Below are 19,046 nucleotides of genomic sequence, written 5' to 3'. Positions count from 1 at the left end.
ATGTAGGAAGTACCATTTGAGATGAATATTATATGTATTGACTTTACCATATGGGGACAGACTGAAAATTTTTCTCAGTAAAGGAAAGAGTATAAGCCAAGGTATAATGGTGATTATAAAAGTACAGGTTACTTTTGAGGAATGGCTAGAGATCTGGTAGTGGGAGAGGTCAATAAGGGGTGTATGTTTAAGGAAAAAGGGGTATATTTAGACAGCTATGGTAGCCAGTTGAAAGTCATACTAAGAAAGCCAGTTGAAAGTCATACTAAGAAAATTTCTTAGTCATACTAAGAAAATCATACTATGGTAGCCAGTTGAAAGTCATACTAAGAAAGCCAGTTGAAAGCCAGTTGAAAGCCAGTTGAAAGTCATACTAAGAAAATTTCTTAGTCATACTAAGAAAATTGGACTTATTCTGAATGCAGTGACAGCCACAAAAAATGTTTGAGACATTTATAGCTTATTTTATGTAGTGTTATCTCAGGTGGAGAGTTCTTCAAATTAGAGTATCACATTACTCAGAGAAGCAGTGATAACCATCCTGGGGACCAGGATTACTCTTACCAACATGATTAGTATGGTCTCCTAATATAATCAAACTCTTTAGGAATCAGCACCAGCTTGGTGAACTTGAAATTAGAACAAGGAGATTTAGGGACCTTTAAAATGGACTTACTATGTATCTTCATGATAGGGGCTCAAATAACTCCAGGTTCATTGATTCATGTGCCTTTAAAGAGACACTGCCAATATTTCCTCAGGTTTTTTTTTTTTTTTTTTTTTTTTGTCTTTTTCTGTGCTTGGAAAGTTGACCAGCCCCTATTACCTACTTCTGCAGATTAAGATGCACTTTCTATAGATATGTTAATATGATCAAAGACTAATTGCCCTACATCTATTTTATCTCCTTCTGGGGGCTTTGCTTGAACTCATTAAGTGATGATTTAATGAACTCTCAGCTGGAATTCTATTTCCCTCATTTCTGAATTCTTGGGAGCCATCTAACAATTATACCCGAGTACTTACAAGTGACACTAGATTAGACATTATTACAAATTTTAAAAAGTGGATTGGCAAAATATCCATGCCCTTTTCTCACTTACAATTAAGACACGTTTACTATTTTAAAATAATCTATTCAGAATTGTGCATAGTTCTCAAACAACTTCAGTTTTTATCTGTAGACAGAAGTGGGTGGTCTAAAAACCTATTTCATTTTCTTCTAAATAAATAGGAAGTATACATGATTGTGTACAATTTAGAAACTACTGATTAAGAAGCTAATTAAGAATAACTTTTATAGAGAAGAATTCTGGCTCTAAGAAGGCACAGGAGATTTAACTAAAGGCCACACTATAGCAAATTTAACACCATAATCTCTCCATGGGTTTTCTTAATTGTAATTATCTCTTCTTTACTGTTACAATATTTGGGCTTCATCACATTTAAAAAACATTCTTTTCTGACAGTAATGGGAGAAAATCAATTGGTAGTAACAATGAGAAAAGTGATCTTAACTATAAAGCCTAATTCTTGCAGATTATTAAGTCCCATATTCAAGATCATTAAGCTGGACTCATCCATGTAAACAGGTGTCATCAGCTAACATGTTGAGTTTCAGTCATTGCATCTGAAACACTTTTTATTTGTTTATTTAGTTTTAATTTTTATTTAACATCTTTATTGGAGTATAATTGCTTTACAATGCTGTGTTAGTTTCTGCTGTATAACAAAGTGAATCAGTTAAAAGTATATATACATCCCCATATCCCCTCCCTTGTGCATCTCCCTCTCACCCTCCCTAACACACCCCTCTAGGTGGGCACAAAAGCACCAAGCTGATCTCCCTGTGCTATGCAGCTGCTTCCCACTAGCTATCTATTTTGTATTTGGTAGTGTATATATGTCAATGCCACTCTCGTTGTCCCAGCTCACCCTTCCCCCTCCCCATGTCCTCAAGTCCACTCTCTACGGCTGTGCCTTTATTCCTGTCCTGACCCGAGGTTCATCAGAACCTTTTTTTTTTTTTTTTTTAGATTCCATATGTATGTGTTAGCGTATGGTATTTGTTTTTCTCTTTGTGACTTAACTTCACTCTGTATGACAGACTATAGGTCAGTCCGCCTCACTACAAATAACTCAGTTTCATTTCTTATTATGGCTGAGGAATATTCCATTGTATATATGTGCCACACCTAAGTGTTGATGGACACTTAGGTTGCTTCCGTGTCCTGGCTATTGTACATAGAGCTGTACATGTAGCTGTCCTGTTTTCCCAGAACCACTTATTGAAGAGCATGTCTTTGCTCCATTGTACATTCTTGCCTTGTTTATCAAAGATAACGTGACTATATGTGTGTGGGTTTATCTCTGGGCTTTCTATCCTGTTCCATTGATCTATAATTCTGTTATTGTGCCAGTACCATACTGTCTTGATTACCATAGTTTGTAGTATAGTCTGAAGTCAGGGAGCCTGATTCCTCCAGCTCCGTTTTTCTTTCTCAAGATTGCTTTGGCTATTTGGGGTCCTTTTTGTTTCCATACAAATTGTGAAATTTTTTGTTCTAGTTCTGTGAAAAATGCCATTGGTAGTTTGATAGGGATTGCATTGAATCTGTAGATTGCTTTGGGTAGTATAGTCATTTTCACAATGTTGATTCTTCCAATCCAAGAACATGGTATATCCATCCATCTGTTTGTAGCATCTTTTTAATTTCTTTCATCAGGGTCTTACAGTTTTCTGCATACAGGTCTCTTGTCTCCTTAGGTTTATTTCTAGGTATTTTATTCTTTCTGTTGCAATGGTAAATGGGAGTGTTTCCTTAATTTCTCTTTAAGATTTTTCATCATTAGTGTATAGGAATGCAAGAGATTTCTGTGCATTAATTTTGTATCCTGCTACTTTACCAAATTCACTGATTAGCTCTAGTAGTTTTCTGGTAGCATATTTAGGATTCTCTATGTATACTATCATGTCATCTGTAAACAGTGAGTTTTACTTCTTCTTTTCCGATTTGGATTCCCTTTATTTCTTATTCTTCTGATTGCTGTGGCTAAAACTTCCAAAACTGTGTTGAATAACAGTGTTGAGAGTGAGCAAACTTGTCTTGTTCCTGATCTCAGTGGAAATTGTTTCAGTTTTCACCATTGAGAATGATGTTGGCTGTGGGCTTGTCATACATGGCCTTTATCATGTTGAGGTAAGTTCCCACTATGCCTACTTTCTGGAGGGTTTTTATCATAAATGGGTGTTGAATTTTGTCGAAAGCTTTTTCTGCATCTATTGAGATGATCATATGGTTTTTCTCCTTCAATTGTTATTATGGTTTATCACATTGATTGATTTGCAAATATTGAAGAATCCTTGCATTCCTGGGATAAATCCCACTTGATCATGGTATATGATCCTTTTAATCTGCTGTTGGATTCTGTTTGCTAGTATCTTAATGAGGATTTTTGCATCTATGTGCATCAGTAGTATTGGTCTGTAGTTTTCTATTTTTGTGACATCTTTGTCTGGTTTGGTATCAGGGTGATGGTGACCTCATAGAATGAGTCTGGGAGTGTTCCTCCCTCTGCTATATTTTGGAAGAGTTTGAGGATAGGTGTTAACTCTTCTCTAAATGTTTGATAGAAGTTGCCTGTGAAGCCATCTGGTCCTGTGTTTTTGTTTGTTGGAAGATTTTTAATCACAGTTTCAGTTTCAGTGCTTGTTACTGGTCTGTTTATATTTTCTATTTCTTCCTGGTTCGGTCTCGGATGGCTGTGCTTTCCTAGAATTTGTCCATTTCTTCCAGGTTGTCCATTTAATTGGCATAGAGTTGCTTGTAGTAATTGCTCATGATCCTTTGTATTTCTGCAGTGCCACTTGTTATTTCTCCTTTTTCATTTCCAATTCTGTTGATTTGGGTTGTCTCCCTTTTTTTCTTGATGAGTCTAATGGTTTATCAATTTTGTTTATCTCCTCAAAGAACCAGCTTTCAGTTTTATTGACCTTTGCTATCATTTCCTTCATTTCTTTTTCATTTATTTCTGATCTGATCTTTATGATTTCTTTCCTTCTGCTAACTTTGGGGTTTTTTTGTTCTTCTTTCTCTAAACTTCAGGTGTAAGTTTAGGTTGTTTAGTTGAGATTTTTCTTGTTTCTTGAGGTAGGATTCTATTGCTATAAACTTCCCTCTTAGAACTGCATTTGCTGCATCCCATACGTTTTGGGTCGCCATGTTTTCATTGTCATTTGTTTCTAGGTATTTTTTGATTTCCTCTTTGATTTCTTCAGTGATCTCTTGGTTATTTAGTAATGCACTGTTTAGTCTCTATGTGTTTGTATTTTTTACAGATATTTTTTCTGTAATTGATATCTAGTCTCATAGAGTTGTGGTCGGAAAAGATACTTGATACAATTTCAATTTTCTTAATTTACCAAGGCTTGATTTGTGACCTAAGTTATGGTCTATCCTAGAGAATGTTCCATAAGCACTTGAGAAGAAAGTGTATTCTGCTGTTTTGGGATGGAATGTCCTATAAATATCAATTAAGTCCATCTTGTTTAATGTATCATTTAAAGCTTGTGTTTCCTTATTTATTTTCATTTTGGATGATCTGTCCATTGGTGATAGTGGGGTGTTAAAGTCCCCTACTATGATTGTGTTATTGTCAATTTCCCCTTTTATGGCTGTTAGCATTTGCCTTATGTATTGAGGTGCTCCTATGTTGGGTGCATGTTTACAATTATTATGTCTTCTTCTTGGATTGATCCCTTGATCATTATGTAATGTCCTTCTTTGTCTCTTGTAAGTCTTTAATTTAAAGTCTATTTTTTTCTGATATGAGACTTGCTACTCCAGCTTTCTTTTGATTTCCATTTGCATGGAGTATCTTTTTCCATCCCCTCACTTTCAGATTGTATGTGTCCCTATGTCTGAAGTGGGTCTCTTGTAGACAGCATATATACGGGTCTTGTTTTTGTATCCATTCAGTCAGTCTGTGTTTTTTGGTTGGAGCATTTAATCCATTTACATTTAAGGTAAATATTGATATGTATGTTCCTATTCCCAGTTTCTCAATTATTTTGGGTTTGCTATTGCAGGTCTTTTCCTACTCTTGTGTTTCGTGCCTAGAGAAGTTCCTTTAGCATTTGTTGTAAAGCTGGTTTGGTGGTGCTGAATTCTCTTCTCTTTTACTTGACTGTAAACGTTTTAATTTCTCCGTTGAATCTGAATGAGATCCTTGCTGGGTAGAGTAATCTTGGTTGTAGGTTTTTCCCTTTCATGACTTTAAACAGGTCCTGCCACTCTTTTCTGGCTTGCGGAGTTTCTGCTGAAAGCTCAGCTGTTAACCTCATGGGGATTCCCTTGTATGTTATTTGTTGTTTTTCCCTTGCTGCTTTTAATATTTTTTCCTTGTAATTAATTTTTGATACTTTGATTAATATGTGTCTTGGCGTGTTTCACCTTGGATTTATACTGTATGGGACTCCCTGCACTTCCTGGACTTGACTATTTCCTTTCCCATAGTAGGGAAGTTTTCAACTATAATCTCTTCAAATATTTTTCAGTCCCTTTCTTTTTCTCTTCTTCTTCTGAGACCCCTATAATTCAAATGTTGGTGTGTTTAATGTTGTCCCAGAAGTCTATGAGACTGTCCTCAATTCTTTTCATTCTTTTTTCTTTATTCAGCTCTGTGGTAGTTTTCTCCTCTACTTTATCTTCTAGGTCACTTATCCGTTCTTCTGCCTCAGGTATTCTGCTATGGATTCCTTCTAGAGAATTTTTAATTTCATTTATTGTGTTGTTCATCATTGTCTGTTTGCTCTTTAGTTCTTCTAGGTCCTTTTTAAACGTTTCTTGTATTTTCTCCATTGTATTTCCAAGACTTTGGATCATATTTACTATCCTTACTATGAATTCTTTTCAGGTAGACTGCCCATTTCCTCCCCATCTGTTTGGTCTGGTGGGTTTTTACCTTGCTCCTTCATCTGCTGCATATTTCTCTGTCTTCTCATTTTGTTTTATTTAGTCTGTTTGTGGTCTCCTTTGTGCAGGCTGCATATTCATCATTCCCGTTGTTTTTGGTGTCTGTCCCAATGGGTGAGGTTGGTTCAGTGGCTTGTATAGGCTCCTAATAAAGGGTACTGGTGCCTGTGTTCTGGTGGGTGGGGGTGGATCTTGTCTTTCTGGTGGGCAGGGCTGTGTACAATGTTGTGTTTTGGGATGTCTGTGAACTTAGTATGACTTTAGGCAGCATCTCTGCTAATGGGTGGGGTTCTGTTACTGTCTTGCTAGTTGTTTGGCATGGGGTGTCCAGCACTGGAGCATGCTGCTCGTTGAGTGGTGCTGGGTCTTAGCGTTGAGACAGAGATCTCTGGGAGAGCTCTCACTGACTGATATTAAGTGGGGCGGGGAGGTCTCTGGTGGACCAATGTCCTGAACTTGGCTTTCCCACCTCAGAGCCTCAGGCATGACACCCAACTGGAGCACCAAGACCCTGTCAGCCACACGGCTCAGAAGAAAAGGGAAAAATAAATAAATGAATAAATAAAGGAAAAAGAATAACGTTATTAAAATAAAAAATAAAAAAAATATTAAAATAAAAAAATTAATTTTAAAAAAAGAAAGAAGAGAGCAACCAAACCAATAAACAAATCCACCAATGATGACAAGCCTTAAAATCTATACTAAAAAAGACCCAGAACAACAGACATACAGACAGAACCCTAGGGCAAATGGTAAAAGCAAAATGGTAAAAGAAAAAAAATCACACAAAGAAGCATACACACTCACGAAAACTGAAAAAGAAAAAAAAATATATATATATATATAAATTTTAAAAAGGTAGAGGGTAACCAAATCAATAAACAAATCTACCAGTGATAAAAAGCTCTAAATATTAAACTAAGATGAACATAAAACCAGAAGCAAACTAGATGCAGAAAGCAAATCCCAAGTCTACAGTTGCTCCCAAAGTCCACCGCCTCAATTTGGGATGATTCGTTGTCTATTCATGTATTCCACAGATGGAGGGTACATCAAGGTGACTGAGGAGATTTAATCTGCGGCTCCTGAAGCTGCTGGGAGAGATTTCCCTTTCTCTTCTTTGTTCACATAGCTCCTGGGGTTCAGCTTTGGATTTGGCCCCGCCTCTGCATATAGGTCGCCTGAGGGTGTCTGTTCCTGCCCAGACAGTATGGGGTTAAAGTAGCAGCTGATTCGGGGGCTCTGGCTCACTCAGGCCAGGGGAGGGAGGGGTACATAATGAGGGGTGAGCCTGCGGTGGCAGAGGCTGGCGAGACGTTGCACCAGCCTGAGGCACGCCATGTGTTCTCCCAGGGAAGTTGTCCCTGGATCACGGGACTCTGGCAGGGGTGGGCTGCATAGGCTCCCAGGAGGGGCGGTGTGGATAGTGACCTGTGCTTGCACACAGGCTTCTTGGTGGCTGTAGCAACAGCGTTAGCGTCCCACGCCCGTCTCTGGGGTCCGTGCTGATAGCCGCGGCTCGTGCCCGTCTCTGGAGCTCGTTTAGGCGGTTCTCTGAATCCCCTCTCCTCACGTACCCAGCAACAATGGTCTCTTGCCCCTTCCACAGATCCAGAGTTTTTCCCGGACTCCCTCCCGGCTAGCTGTGGCACACTAGCCCCCTTCAGGCTGTGTTCACGCAGCCAACTCTAGTCCTCTCCCTGGGATCTGACCTCTGAAGCTGGATCCTCAGTTCCCAGACCCCGCCCGCCCTGGCAGACGAGCAGACAATCCTCTCGGGCTGGTGAGTGTTGGTCGGCACCGATCCTCTGTACGGGAATCTCTCTGCTTTGCCCTCTGCACCCCTGTTGCTGCACTCTCCTCCGTGGCTCCAAAGCTTCCCCCCCCACCACCCGCAATCTCCACCCGTGAAGGGAGAGACTTGTGTGGAAGTCTGTGTGTGGAAACTTTTCCTCCTTCACAGCTCCCTCCCCGAGGTGCATGTCCATCCCTATTCTTTTTTTTTTTTTTAGCAGTATGCGGGCCTCTCACTGTTGGGGCCTCTCCCGTTGCGGAGCACAGGCTCCGGACGCACAGGCTCAGCGGCCATGGCTCACGGGCCCAGCCGCTCCGTGGCATGTGGGATCTTCCTGGACCGGGGCACGAACCCGTGTCCCCTGCATTGGCAGGCGGACTCTCAACCACTGCACCACCAGGGAAGCCCCCATCCCTATTCTTTTGTCTCTGTTTTTTCTCTTTTCTTTTGCCCTACCCAGGTACATGGGGAGTTTCTTGCCTTTTGGGAAGTCTGAGGCGGAAAATAGTCAAAACGGTTGCATAAAAATCAACAGTTTAAAAATATTTATAGATTTCGTACTATGTGCCAGGGACTACACTATACACTGAAGATTTATCAGTGAGTAAGGCAGACAGACTCTTCGACCTACAACAGTTTAACTTCTACTGGCAGAAACAAACATGTAACCAGTCAATTATAATACATGGAAATAAGTGCTAAAATCTGATCTGAACATCCAGAGAGGGAACAGGGACATAATGGTGTGAGGATTGTTGGTAAGGAAGTGGCTTCATTCATCCAGGCTAAAGAGTGAAGGTAGGGAGTGGATCGTCACAAGTAAAGAGAACTCCATGAAGTAGAAAAAAGGATATGGAAGAACTCAAATATGAAAATAATGACAGTTCTGGGTCCAAGCAACACCAGGTCCAAAATCCAAGTTAAAAAAATTAAGATGAGGTAAAAGTGAAAACATTTCAAATGTCTGCGACACCCAATTTACTAAGTGACTAAAGACATAAGTTGTGAATAAATCATGAAGAGCCTTGAAAGTCTTATTTTAAGGAGTTTTTCCTGTATCCTGAAAGAAATAGGGAGCTAATTGGGTGGGGGGTAGGGGCGATTTAAATGAGGGAATGACATGATGAGATCTAATTTTAGAAAGATCACTATCTCTGTTGTGTGGTTAACAGTGGCCAAAGAGACTGGTTAGGAGGCTAAGGAGTAGCCTAGTAACATGAAGAGAGGCGAATAGTGATAGTGAGAAGTGAATTCAAGAATCGACACAAGTAAAGCATACAGAGAGACTCTGTATGCTTCACAGAGTGAGACAGAGACTATTCAGCTCTATAATATCTTCCGGCAGCCTCTGCTCCCTTTGTATCTATTGTGACTGTAATTATGGATTTTACTGGTATTCACCCCGTCATTCCTTCCCTCTCTCAAGTATTAAAAACAAAAATTCAGAAAAAAAAACACTTCGTCAGAAGAATCTATAAAGTATTACCATTTTTCTGAGGGTGTCTTAGTGGATATTCTTTCCCTTACATGCTTGCTTAGCCTTTTCATCACTGCCATGTTTTGTGAGAATATAAGAGGTAAAGTACCATAAAATGGACAATCAGAAATGGGAAGGGAAATAGGCTCCTTTGAAGCAAAGATTAAGGATTCAATTCTTCAGTCACCTAGAACAGTGATGCTTAGATTGGCTCCAGAATATAATCACCCAAAGAACTTAAAAAAATATATATACCTAAAACATTGTAGTCACTCAATACTTATTTAATTCACTCAACAGCTGCTTATTGAGAGGTGTTGGGCATACTATGGGGAAAAAGCAATTAGTACTTGAGGGTGTTTACAATGTATAGCAGTGGCTTTCAAGCATTGACTATTAAGCCGCATCTTAAAAACACATTTTCCATATAATGCAGTATGCATGTGCAAGCACATACACCAAAAACAAATACACATATGATAGAAAAACATTTTTCGCAAAATAACATTTACCACAACAATATGCAGCACACTTTTTGATATTTTCTATTTGCTTGTGCTCATTTTTTAATAATAAAAAATGATGGTTGTAAACCATTATATTGATTTCAATATCAACCAAAGAAAGCCATCAAATACTCTGAAAAAACCTCGTACAGGGCTTCCCTGGTGGCGCAGTGGTTGAGAGTCCGCCTGCCGATGCAGGGGACACGGGATCGTGCCCCGGTCCGGGAAGATCCCACGTGCCGCGGAGCGGCTGGGCCCGTGAGTCATGGCCGCTGAGCCTGCGCGTCCGGAGCCTGTGCTCCGCAACAGGAGAGGCCACAACAGTGAGAGGCCCGCGTACCGCGCAAAAAAAAAAAAAAAATCCTCGTAGAGAGGATGTTCTAAAACTCTATTTCTGAACACTGATAGTAACACACTGTGCCGGTGCTTTTATTTCAACAAGAATACCCAAAATTTACAGTCTTTTAAAAAAATACCAATTATCTCAAAGACAACTCAATCCAGTTTGAATAAGACACAGAGCTTTATCTCACTTACCTTTATTTCACTTAGAAAAAACTAAACATCTCACGGGTAAAGAGATGTACTCTTTCAGTCTCACAATCATGTACACACAGTGAGATAATTTCCTTAATGGATTCTGGAATTAGTTAGGGAAAAACCTAAAAGTGAGCAAGTTTTCACCAGCAATATTACACACAATACTAAAAATCAGGAAACATGAGAACACACTTCTGTTAATGCAATGGATTTATAAAGCTATCCTTAATAAGTCATATTTAATTAAAAACTAACTTTTTTTCTTTTAGAGAAACTAACATAGGATGAGACAATAGTTATAAATATAGAAGAGCTATAATACGGTTTTCCCAATTACAGAAGGAGAAAATACTCTTTTATCATTAAGTGACCTATGTAACCAGCATGTAAGAACTAAGTTCTAAGAGTTTTTTCTTTGCTATTAACTGCTTTACTGATTTCTCTCAATAAAGATTCCATGTGTCAGATACAAATGATGATGCACATGTATGACAGAGACCTCTATTTTTTTCCTCTCTCTATATCTATTATCCCCCTTCTCTATAGAAATAGAAGTTTAATGGAGCATTATGTCCACCCAGCTGAAGGCTTTATGTCCCAACATCCTTTGCTGCCAGGTATGTTTATGTGACAAGGATGTAGACAATAAGATACAAACAGAAGTGATATGTGCAATTTCTGGGTCATAAACTTAAAAGGAAAGGAGTCCCCTTCTTTATTTCCAATTTTTGTTAGCAGGAATGTGGAAATATTGGCTACCTGAGAACCAAAGATGGAAGTCAGGTGTTGAGGATGGTTCATACTGTTAAAATGAGAGAAAACTAAACTTATATCTCGTTTAAGCCTCTATTATTTTCCTTTCTTAAAGTGGCCAAACCTATATCCTAAGTATTGTAGAATTCCTATTCCAAAATGTACTCCTCTATACTGAGTGGGAAAAAGTAGATAAACAAAGTGAGTGAAGTTTAATTACAACATAGAAGCATGATGAATGAACAAAAGCATGTAAGGATGTGAGGCTGTCTAAGTAATACGTAGTTATATGGTAATAGAAAGGTCACAAATTCCCAACTCGGCAGTCAAGAGTGTCAAATAAATACTTCCTGGAGAATAAGGCTACTTGTCTTCTACACACAGAACCTTTTTTTTTTGGCAAAATGAAACTTTCTTGTATACGTTTCATACAAAATACTGAAATAGAACATAACTGCATTCTACACATCACTACACCAAAATGTCAAAAGATTCACTTCTCAGCATGAAAATGCACAGAAACATAAATATGAAAGGACTTCACATTAAATGTTTTATTCACACCTCAGTGCAGAGTCAAATGGAGTATTGTGAATGGGATGTAGCACTATCAAATAACATATGTAAGGGGACTTAATGGAATAAAAGAAAAGAAAACTCTGAAACATTCCTGATTCTTGCAGATGGAAGATATCTCCATGGCTGAAAACACTCAGAGTGATAAAATTCAGCTCTTCCAAATTTTGTTATGATTTGCTTCTTGAGCAATTAATTTGGTGATATTTCAATGTATTGGTTATTTATTTGGCCCCTATCTCTTCAGTACAGAGATTCTTTGTAGACAAAGTTCATAGAGATACACTAAACTGCATTAGCATATGCAACTCCATTAATAGAAAATGCATCTTTTACATACAACTGCTGTAGGAAACCACAATGGTGAATTTCAAATAGCTATTTGAAAACATTGCCAATGTTTCAGCGCTATTGCCTGACTAAATTTTTCATTTATTATTAACCAAACATTTTTTAATACACATTTGTTGAGAATAACAGCAACTTACTGATTCAATTTTACTGGTGTTTAGCAAAATATACATCAAAAAATACTTGCCCAATTTCTTTAAGTAAAATTCTCAGTACAAATGTAATGTTGAAAAGTAAAACCAAAATCAAGGGTAGTGCCACTAAAAATGGAACCTAGAGAATATAGCCCTAGATATTTTCTCTTTCCTCTTTGTATCTACGCATGATTATTGTACTTAGATAACATAGGGAAATACTGCTGACAATGGCACTCAAGTTTCTGAAAGAAAGGAGGTTCAGTACATATATTTAGGAGCTAGAAGGCAGGAAAATTTATCTTCCTCTTCATAATTTTTCATCTAAGTAAAGGGAGTGACAGAGATGGTCTTAAACTTGGTATCAATTATTTAGTAAGAGAACACACACCATCCTGATAAGAAAATTTAGTAGATAGTAAAGCATTCCTGATTATTTTACTCCAGAAACACTATGAAAAAAGAGAGCTCTAAAAGAAATGTTATCTAGTGTGTGATTACTTAAAGAGATGGAACAGTTTTCACCTCTGTGTAGGTTTATTAGACATTCCTATTCAAAGAATGTGAACTAGAGAGGAGACAAACTAAAAGATATGAGGATGCACTTAGTTTATATGCCATAATTGTTCACAGTATGATCATATAAGAGATTAAATACAAAGTTCATGAGACAAAGAATAAATTAAATCAACCATTTGCTCTTTCTGGTTTCTCAGTATACAGGAAATGGAAGGGAAGAGTATTAGAAAACTCAATCTCCGTGGGATATTTAGGCAAAATATGGAACCATAAGATACATCAATTGCCTTAGCAGTTATACACTGTCCATGTGACATTCAGAACTATGAATAAACATCTTTAAAATTCAGCCAAATATGAAAAGTCTTTAGAAAATATTGAAAAAAAAAGAAAATGAGCTAATTCTCTCCTTTAATATCAATTTAACCAATTTGTTTAATCATAAAGAGAAAGCTACAGCATCAAGATATTTCTAAGCCCAAATTTTGAGCTTCTGTGGCATGACTTGAAAACACTTTGCTTCTTAGATGTTCGCTGGTGATGAGAGTATGGTGAGAGAATGGGAAGATAAAGACAGTCTTGCCAAAGTCAATCCATAATGAGGTGAGGCAGAGCAACATGTTACAAAATAGGAAATTTTCTTTGGCCATTCATTTCTGTCTGCTCCTCCCTGAACAGACACAACTTCTAACATGAAAATGTCTGAAGGTAGTTATTCTTCTGGATATTATCAGGAAGTAAAAAAATATTATAAAGAAAAATATTTTAAAGTAAGCTACTCACCTATCCCAATGAAAGCAGCTTTGTACCCTTCTTCTTTCAAAGTGCTAAGAGTAATTTCATTCACTGAAAGGCTTTTACCACAAATTACCTGTAAGAAAAAAAATTCTGTAACTGTATTTTGGCATTTGAATGACTAAAACCTTAATCTTTAACATCGAAAATAATAAAAACTCCGTATACACATATATATAATTCCATGTATAGATATGAAAATATTTTTGTCTTTTAGTATATAGGCTTATGTATACTAAATAGTATATAAGTAGAACAAACATGTTTTACTTAATAGCTAAATGCATTTTTGCCTTTTAATTAAGTACCACAAGAAAAGCTAGTGTATTTAAAATCAAGTCAGTAAATTTTCACAGCTTAATTAGTATGTTCAAGGCACTATGTGGGGCATTTTAAAGAATAAAATGTTAAATGAGACACATTTTCTGCCTCAATGTACAGTCAAGATCTGTGCAGAAGATGTACAGAAATAAGTATAATAAATAACTGATTGTGATCAGCACATGTCTACAAGAACTCAAGGGATGGAGAAATTCATTTTGGCTGAGGTCATATAGATGAGAAAAAAGAGAGGTAGTGGGATTTCAATAAAGCCCTTTTTAAACTAAAGTATAGTTGATTTACAATATTGTGTTAGTTTCAGGTGTACAGCAAAGTGATTTGGTTAAGCATATATATATGTGTGTATCTATATTCTTTTTTAAATACTTTTCCATTACAGTTTATTTTAAGATATTGAAAATAGTTCCCTGTCAATAAAGCCATCTTAAAAAATGGATAGGATTTTGATAGGGGATACTTTCGAGGGAAGATGAGTAAAGTCAGGAGTCAGAGGGTAGATACTTCTATTAAAAATCACAGTACTTTGCTTAATTCCAGACATGAGCCTATTTTCAGATCTTGAACCTGCTGACTGAAGAGGTGGTCAGGTTCCTAGAAAGAAAGACCCTGAAACATCCTGGCAAGTAAATACTATAATGATTCCTCTATTCCTTCTCCAAAGGGAATTATAGCCATTTACCCAGGTGACTGTACACTGGGAAAGGGGGCATAATCACACATTTCAAGGACCCTGGACAAGGTTCTTCACTGACATTGATAGCTGAAGAATGGGGACCTACAGTGATAAGGTGAAAAATGGAACCTGGATAAAGTCTGGTTCACAGTGGGCCTAAGGGGATCACAGACCTAGTTAGTGGTTATTCCCCAGTCTCCAAGTGTATAATAAAAATTGTTATACATGTCAGTAGAAATAATCCCCACATTGGGTCTCTGGTCTTCAAAGCAAGAGCTATTATAGCTATAATATTGGGAAGGCCAGAAAACTTCTGAAACCCTGGTCGAAAGAGTAAATCAACCACAATGATAGCCTGGAGTCGGTGGGATAGGAAAAGATGGTGGTGGTTCATGTAATACTTCTGTTTCATTTCCCAGTCTGGACCTGCTGAGACTAGATGATTTCTGGAGAATGACTGTAAACTCCTGCAGGCTTGACCAAAGTGAAGCCCTGACTGCAGTGTCTGTGACAGATGTGGTATTATTGTAGATTAGTAAGGCCACAGGTACAATGCACGTAGCCGTTGATATGATGAATGCACACTTTTCATGTTTCTGTGGAAAAGGGATCAGAAACAGTTCACATTCATGGGGGAAAGATAAGAATATTCATTTACAGGTTTGCCTCAGGAATATGTCAACTTTCTTCTGTAATAATATGTATAATCTGAAACAATCTGGCCATACCACAGAACATCATAGTGATCCATTACACTGAGAACATCATGCAGATTGGACAGCATAAGCAAGGGGTAGCTAGTATGCTGGAGACTTTAATAGGCCTGCCCTCCACAGGGCAGAAGATGAACCTTATGAAGATCAGGGACTAGCCACTTGAGTGAAGTAAAGGGGTCTACTTCTCAGGTATGTGCCAGTATATACTCTCTAAAATACATGACTTCGCTGCAATTCTGCACTCATTTACCATTATAAATAAGGAAGCACAATGTCTGGTAGGTTTGAGTTTTGAAGTCAACATGTTCCTAAAAACAAAAGTCTCTAAACTGATTCATAGCAGAAGAACAAAGTTTACCCATTAAAGCAATAATTGCACCTAACTTGCATAAGAGTACCTAAGTAAGTGCAAGACTCTTCTAAATACTGCATAGATGGACTTCTCTCATCCTCACAATAGCATTATGAAGTGATATCGTTATCCTCATTTTACAGATGATGATACTAAGGGACAAGAGAGCTTTGACAACCTTTACCAAAGTCAAATATGTAGTTTAATTGCAGAACCAGCACGTGTAAAAGCTATGCTCTAATGTCTCTTGAGAATGAAGGGCAGAACCAGCACCATCCTCAAAGGTACAGAACAACATACTGCATGTGGAGAACTACTTGAAAATGTAGTGTTTCTGGGGTATAAAGTGCAAAGCAAAGAAAACAAAGAGAAAGTAGGAGGATAAAATGACTTTGGATATAACATAGGGAGGCATTTTTGTTTTACTAAAATACTAGTTCTAATTTTATTGGCAGATAAAGGAACCATTTGAAAGTTTACAACCAGGGGACAACCAAGGTGAGATTAACAACTAATATTCAGAACTCTGGAACATATCAAATACCATGAAATAAACTAGACAATTAAATAAACACATATTATTAAAAGCACTTAATACTAAGTATCTAATAGTGGGTATTACTATTAGAGTTAGTAGAGTTAGATGCTATTAAAAGTAATGGATAATGAAGCTTTACAATTTTATTTTTCAAAGAGTAGATTTTTTATTAAACTATTTCTGATCATAAAGAAAGATAAAAAGTTCTAGTGCTTATTTTTTTAAATGACCTCAATACCAATATACAATCAAGGTTAGACATAAAAGAAAACTACAGGTCCAAATATTCTAAATAAAATTTTAGTAAACTGAATAATACTACAATTTCCAAAGTTGAGCAGTGGAGTGCCCTGCCAATGGGTCTGTCAGTGGAAGTGATACTCAGAATACTTGACTTTAGGTTTGGTTTACTAACTGACTCAGCAAAAAAATTGAAGAAAGACCCCCATCCTTCCTGAGGTAGTGTTTGTGTGCATGTATGTGTGTGTGTGCATGTGTGTAGCTGAGTAGTGGAGTTATGTGATTTATCAAACAGGATTGAAAATATTCCAATTTTTCCACCCTGATAGAGTGAACATGTCCCTGAATTTGTAACATACAGAAAGCATGCACAGGCATTTTGCGTTTCTCAGTCTGTTTCCACCCTAGCAGGCAACAGCGTGTAACTGAGGAAGCAAAAAAGTTGAATTATACTTTTGTGTATCGAAAACTGGAAAGACAAGTAGCTTTACTCCTAGTGTTAATTTACTGGGACTGGGACCAGTAAGACTTTACTTACTGTAGTCAGACATTGTGGGACAGGGGGAGAATAACCATCACTGTGCAGTAAGTAGCTCCATGGTGCAAATGAGAACAAAGCAATAATAACAATAATCAGTGGAGTGACAAGCACAAGGACTCTTCCCTATGTTGGGGAATCTAGTCAAATTTCCCTTTTCTAAAGCATAAAACCCCCAAACATTTGCCATCAAATCCAAAACTCACTCTCAGAAAGAACAGGAGAAAGATTCTTTGACAAAATGTTAAAATTTTGCTTACATTATGCCTTAGGAAATTGGACCAAGACGTGTAAAACTTAAAACTGGTATTATATGATAACTAACAGACATCAAAACATTTTGTGGCTGATATACTATGAAGTCCTAAGAGTATTTGTTAAATATATACGATGTTAGAAAAATCATGTTATGGGCATTTTGTTTGTGTTTTTGCTCCTTTTTCTCCCATATTTTTTATATATGTAATATTTTCTGTCATAATTTTCTTAGATATGGATTATAGCGTATATTAACCTCCCTCTAATGGCTTTAATAATATATGCCTGGGTACTCAAACATCCCAGCTAAATTGAGAATAAAATTTGCTCCACGTCAAGCTTAGTGTAAGAGTTATTACTATTTCAATAGAAGGGCTGAATATAACAAGCCCTGAGCCAAAGTTCCACCTAATATCTACTCCGGGACTTGACAAAAATTTTCTTTATGCATCCATAATATGTCTTCATACATATAATAATATTTTTAATGTAGGATTAAGGTTTACAACTTTTTTGGCGTGGAACGCTTTTTTGAAATGAACTATGTGGCACCCATTATTAAAAAATACAGATAATAATGTACATGCTCTTCACATTTTTGATAGAAAATTTGGCTAAACAGACCAAGTATTTCCAGACTCTCTAACATAGAAAATAAGATAAAATAATTTTAAAACTAAATTCAGCTCTTTTTAGACACAAAATTATTTTGTTGGCTCTTAATGCACATGTTTCTTGCCTTCCAGTAGAGACAAAATATGACTTCATATTAGTTTTCAATAACATCCTATAATGATGGAAATGCTTGCTGCAAATAAACATAATGACAAACAAGATGATATAGAAAGTTTATCAAGAAAGATATCTCAGATATTTTTGTTCAAATTATGAAGACAGAGCTTCCCTGGTGGCGCAGTGGTTGAGAGTCCGCCTGCCGATGCAGGGGACACGGGTTCATGCCCCAGTCCGGGAAGATCCCACATGCCGCGGAGCGGCTGGGCCCGTGAGCCATGGCTGCTGAGCCTGCGCGTCAGGAGTCTGTGCTCCGCAACGGGAGAGGCCACAACAGTGAGAGGCCCACGTACCGAAAAACAAAAACAAACAAACAAACAAAAAAACCCATCAATGTTCTGTTTCTCATAAAAAGACTGAAATCAGATGGATAAAATTTTCAAATTTAGCAAAAATATAAGTATCAAGACAATATTCTTACCAACAATAAAATAATGAAATGCTTGGAAATTTATTTCTATAAAGCTAGCATAACTCTATAACCAAAATTTATAGCATAACCAAAACTCACAAAGATAACAAATAAAAAATAAAGCAAAACAAAGACAGACTTTCAGTAGCTTTGAAACTCTATAAAGCGAGCAACAGAATCTATTCCCTGTTGTATTTACAGTTTTAATATTCAGTGCATAAATAAGTGAATGCAAAAGAAATTAAAAAAGAAACTCATAGAACAAACCTAGTTCTAGATGTACAGATATAATAAAACATGATGCAAAATGTATATATTCCAGAAATGCAAAGATTAATATAACTCAATACATTATCTGAACATAGACTTTCAAAAGGGGCAATTAAAAAATTTAACACCCCTCCTCCGTTAAAATAAAACAAAATAACTTAGGAAATGTTACTATTCTAAGTCTAGAAAAAGAAAACATTTATTCAATATGATAAAAATACAATTTCATAGATCAGAAAAGATGCCATGCATTACCACTTTTATAACATACTAGTGACAATGAAATAGTGGAAGAAAAAAAAATACATATATAACGTACAAATAGAGGGTTTTTTTGTGACACAATATTTGACTGGAAAAATTCATCTTAGAATAAACAAGAACTAATCTATCAGCTATTAGATATTAAATAAATTGAAATTACTCAACAAGAAATTTAGCTGAAGAACACAGTTGGGAGGGAAGATGATGAATTAAACTAAGTTTATATATGA

General features: G+C 36.9%; 1 protein-coding gene across 2 annotated transcripts in view; it reads right to left on the bottom strand.

The window, feature by feature from the left end:
* The window catches only part of DPYD (dihydropyrimidine dehydrogenase), an 815,412-nt gene that overhangs the window by 551,694 nt on the left and 244,672 nt on the right, over positions 1-19,046 (bottom strand). For both annotated transcript variants that reach the window (XM_082655551.1, XM_082655550.1), the window contains exon 8: positions 13,410-13,497. In XM_082655551.1, coding sequence (XP_082511677.1) covers positions 13,410-13,497 — 88 coding nt within the window. The remainder of the gene's footprint in view (positions 1-13,409; positions 13,498-19,046) is intronic.

The sequence above is a fragment of the Grampus griseus genome, assembly GCF_964374135.1.
Source record: "Grampus griseus genome assembly, chromosome: 1".
Taxonomy (NCBI): Eukaryota; Metazoa; Chordata; class Mammalia; order Artiodactyla; family Delphinidae; genus Grampus; species Grampus griseus.
Note: the sequence above shows the minus strand (reverse complement) of the source record. Positions and strands in the feature narration are given on the sequence as shown.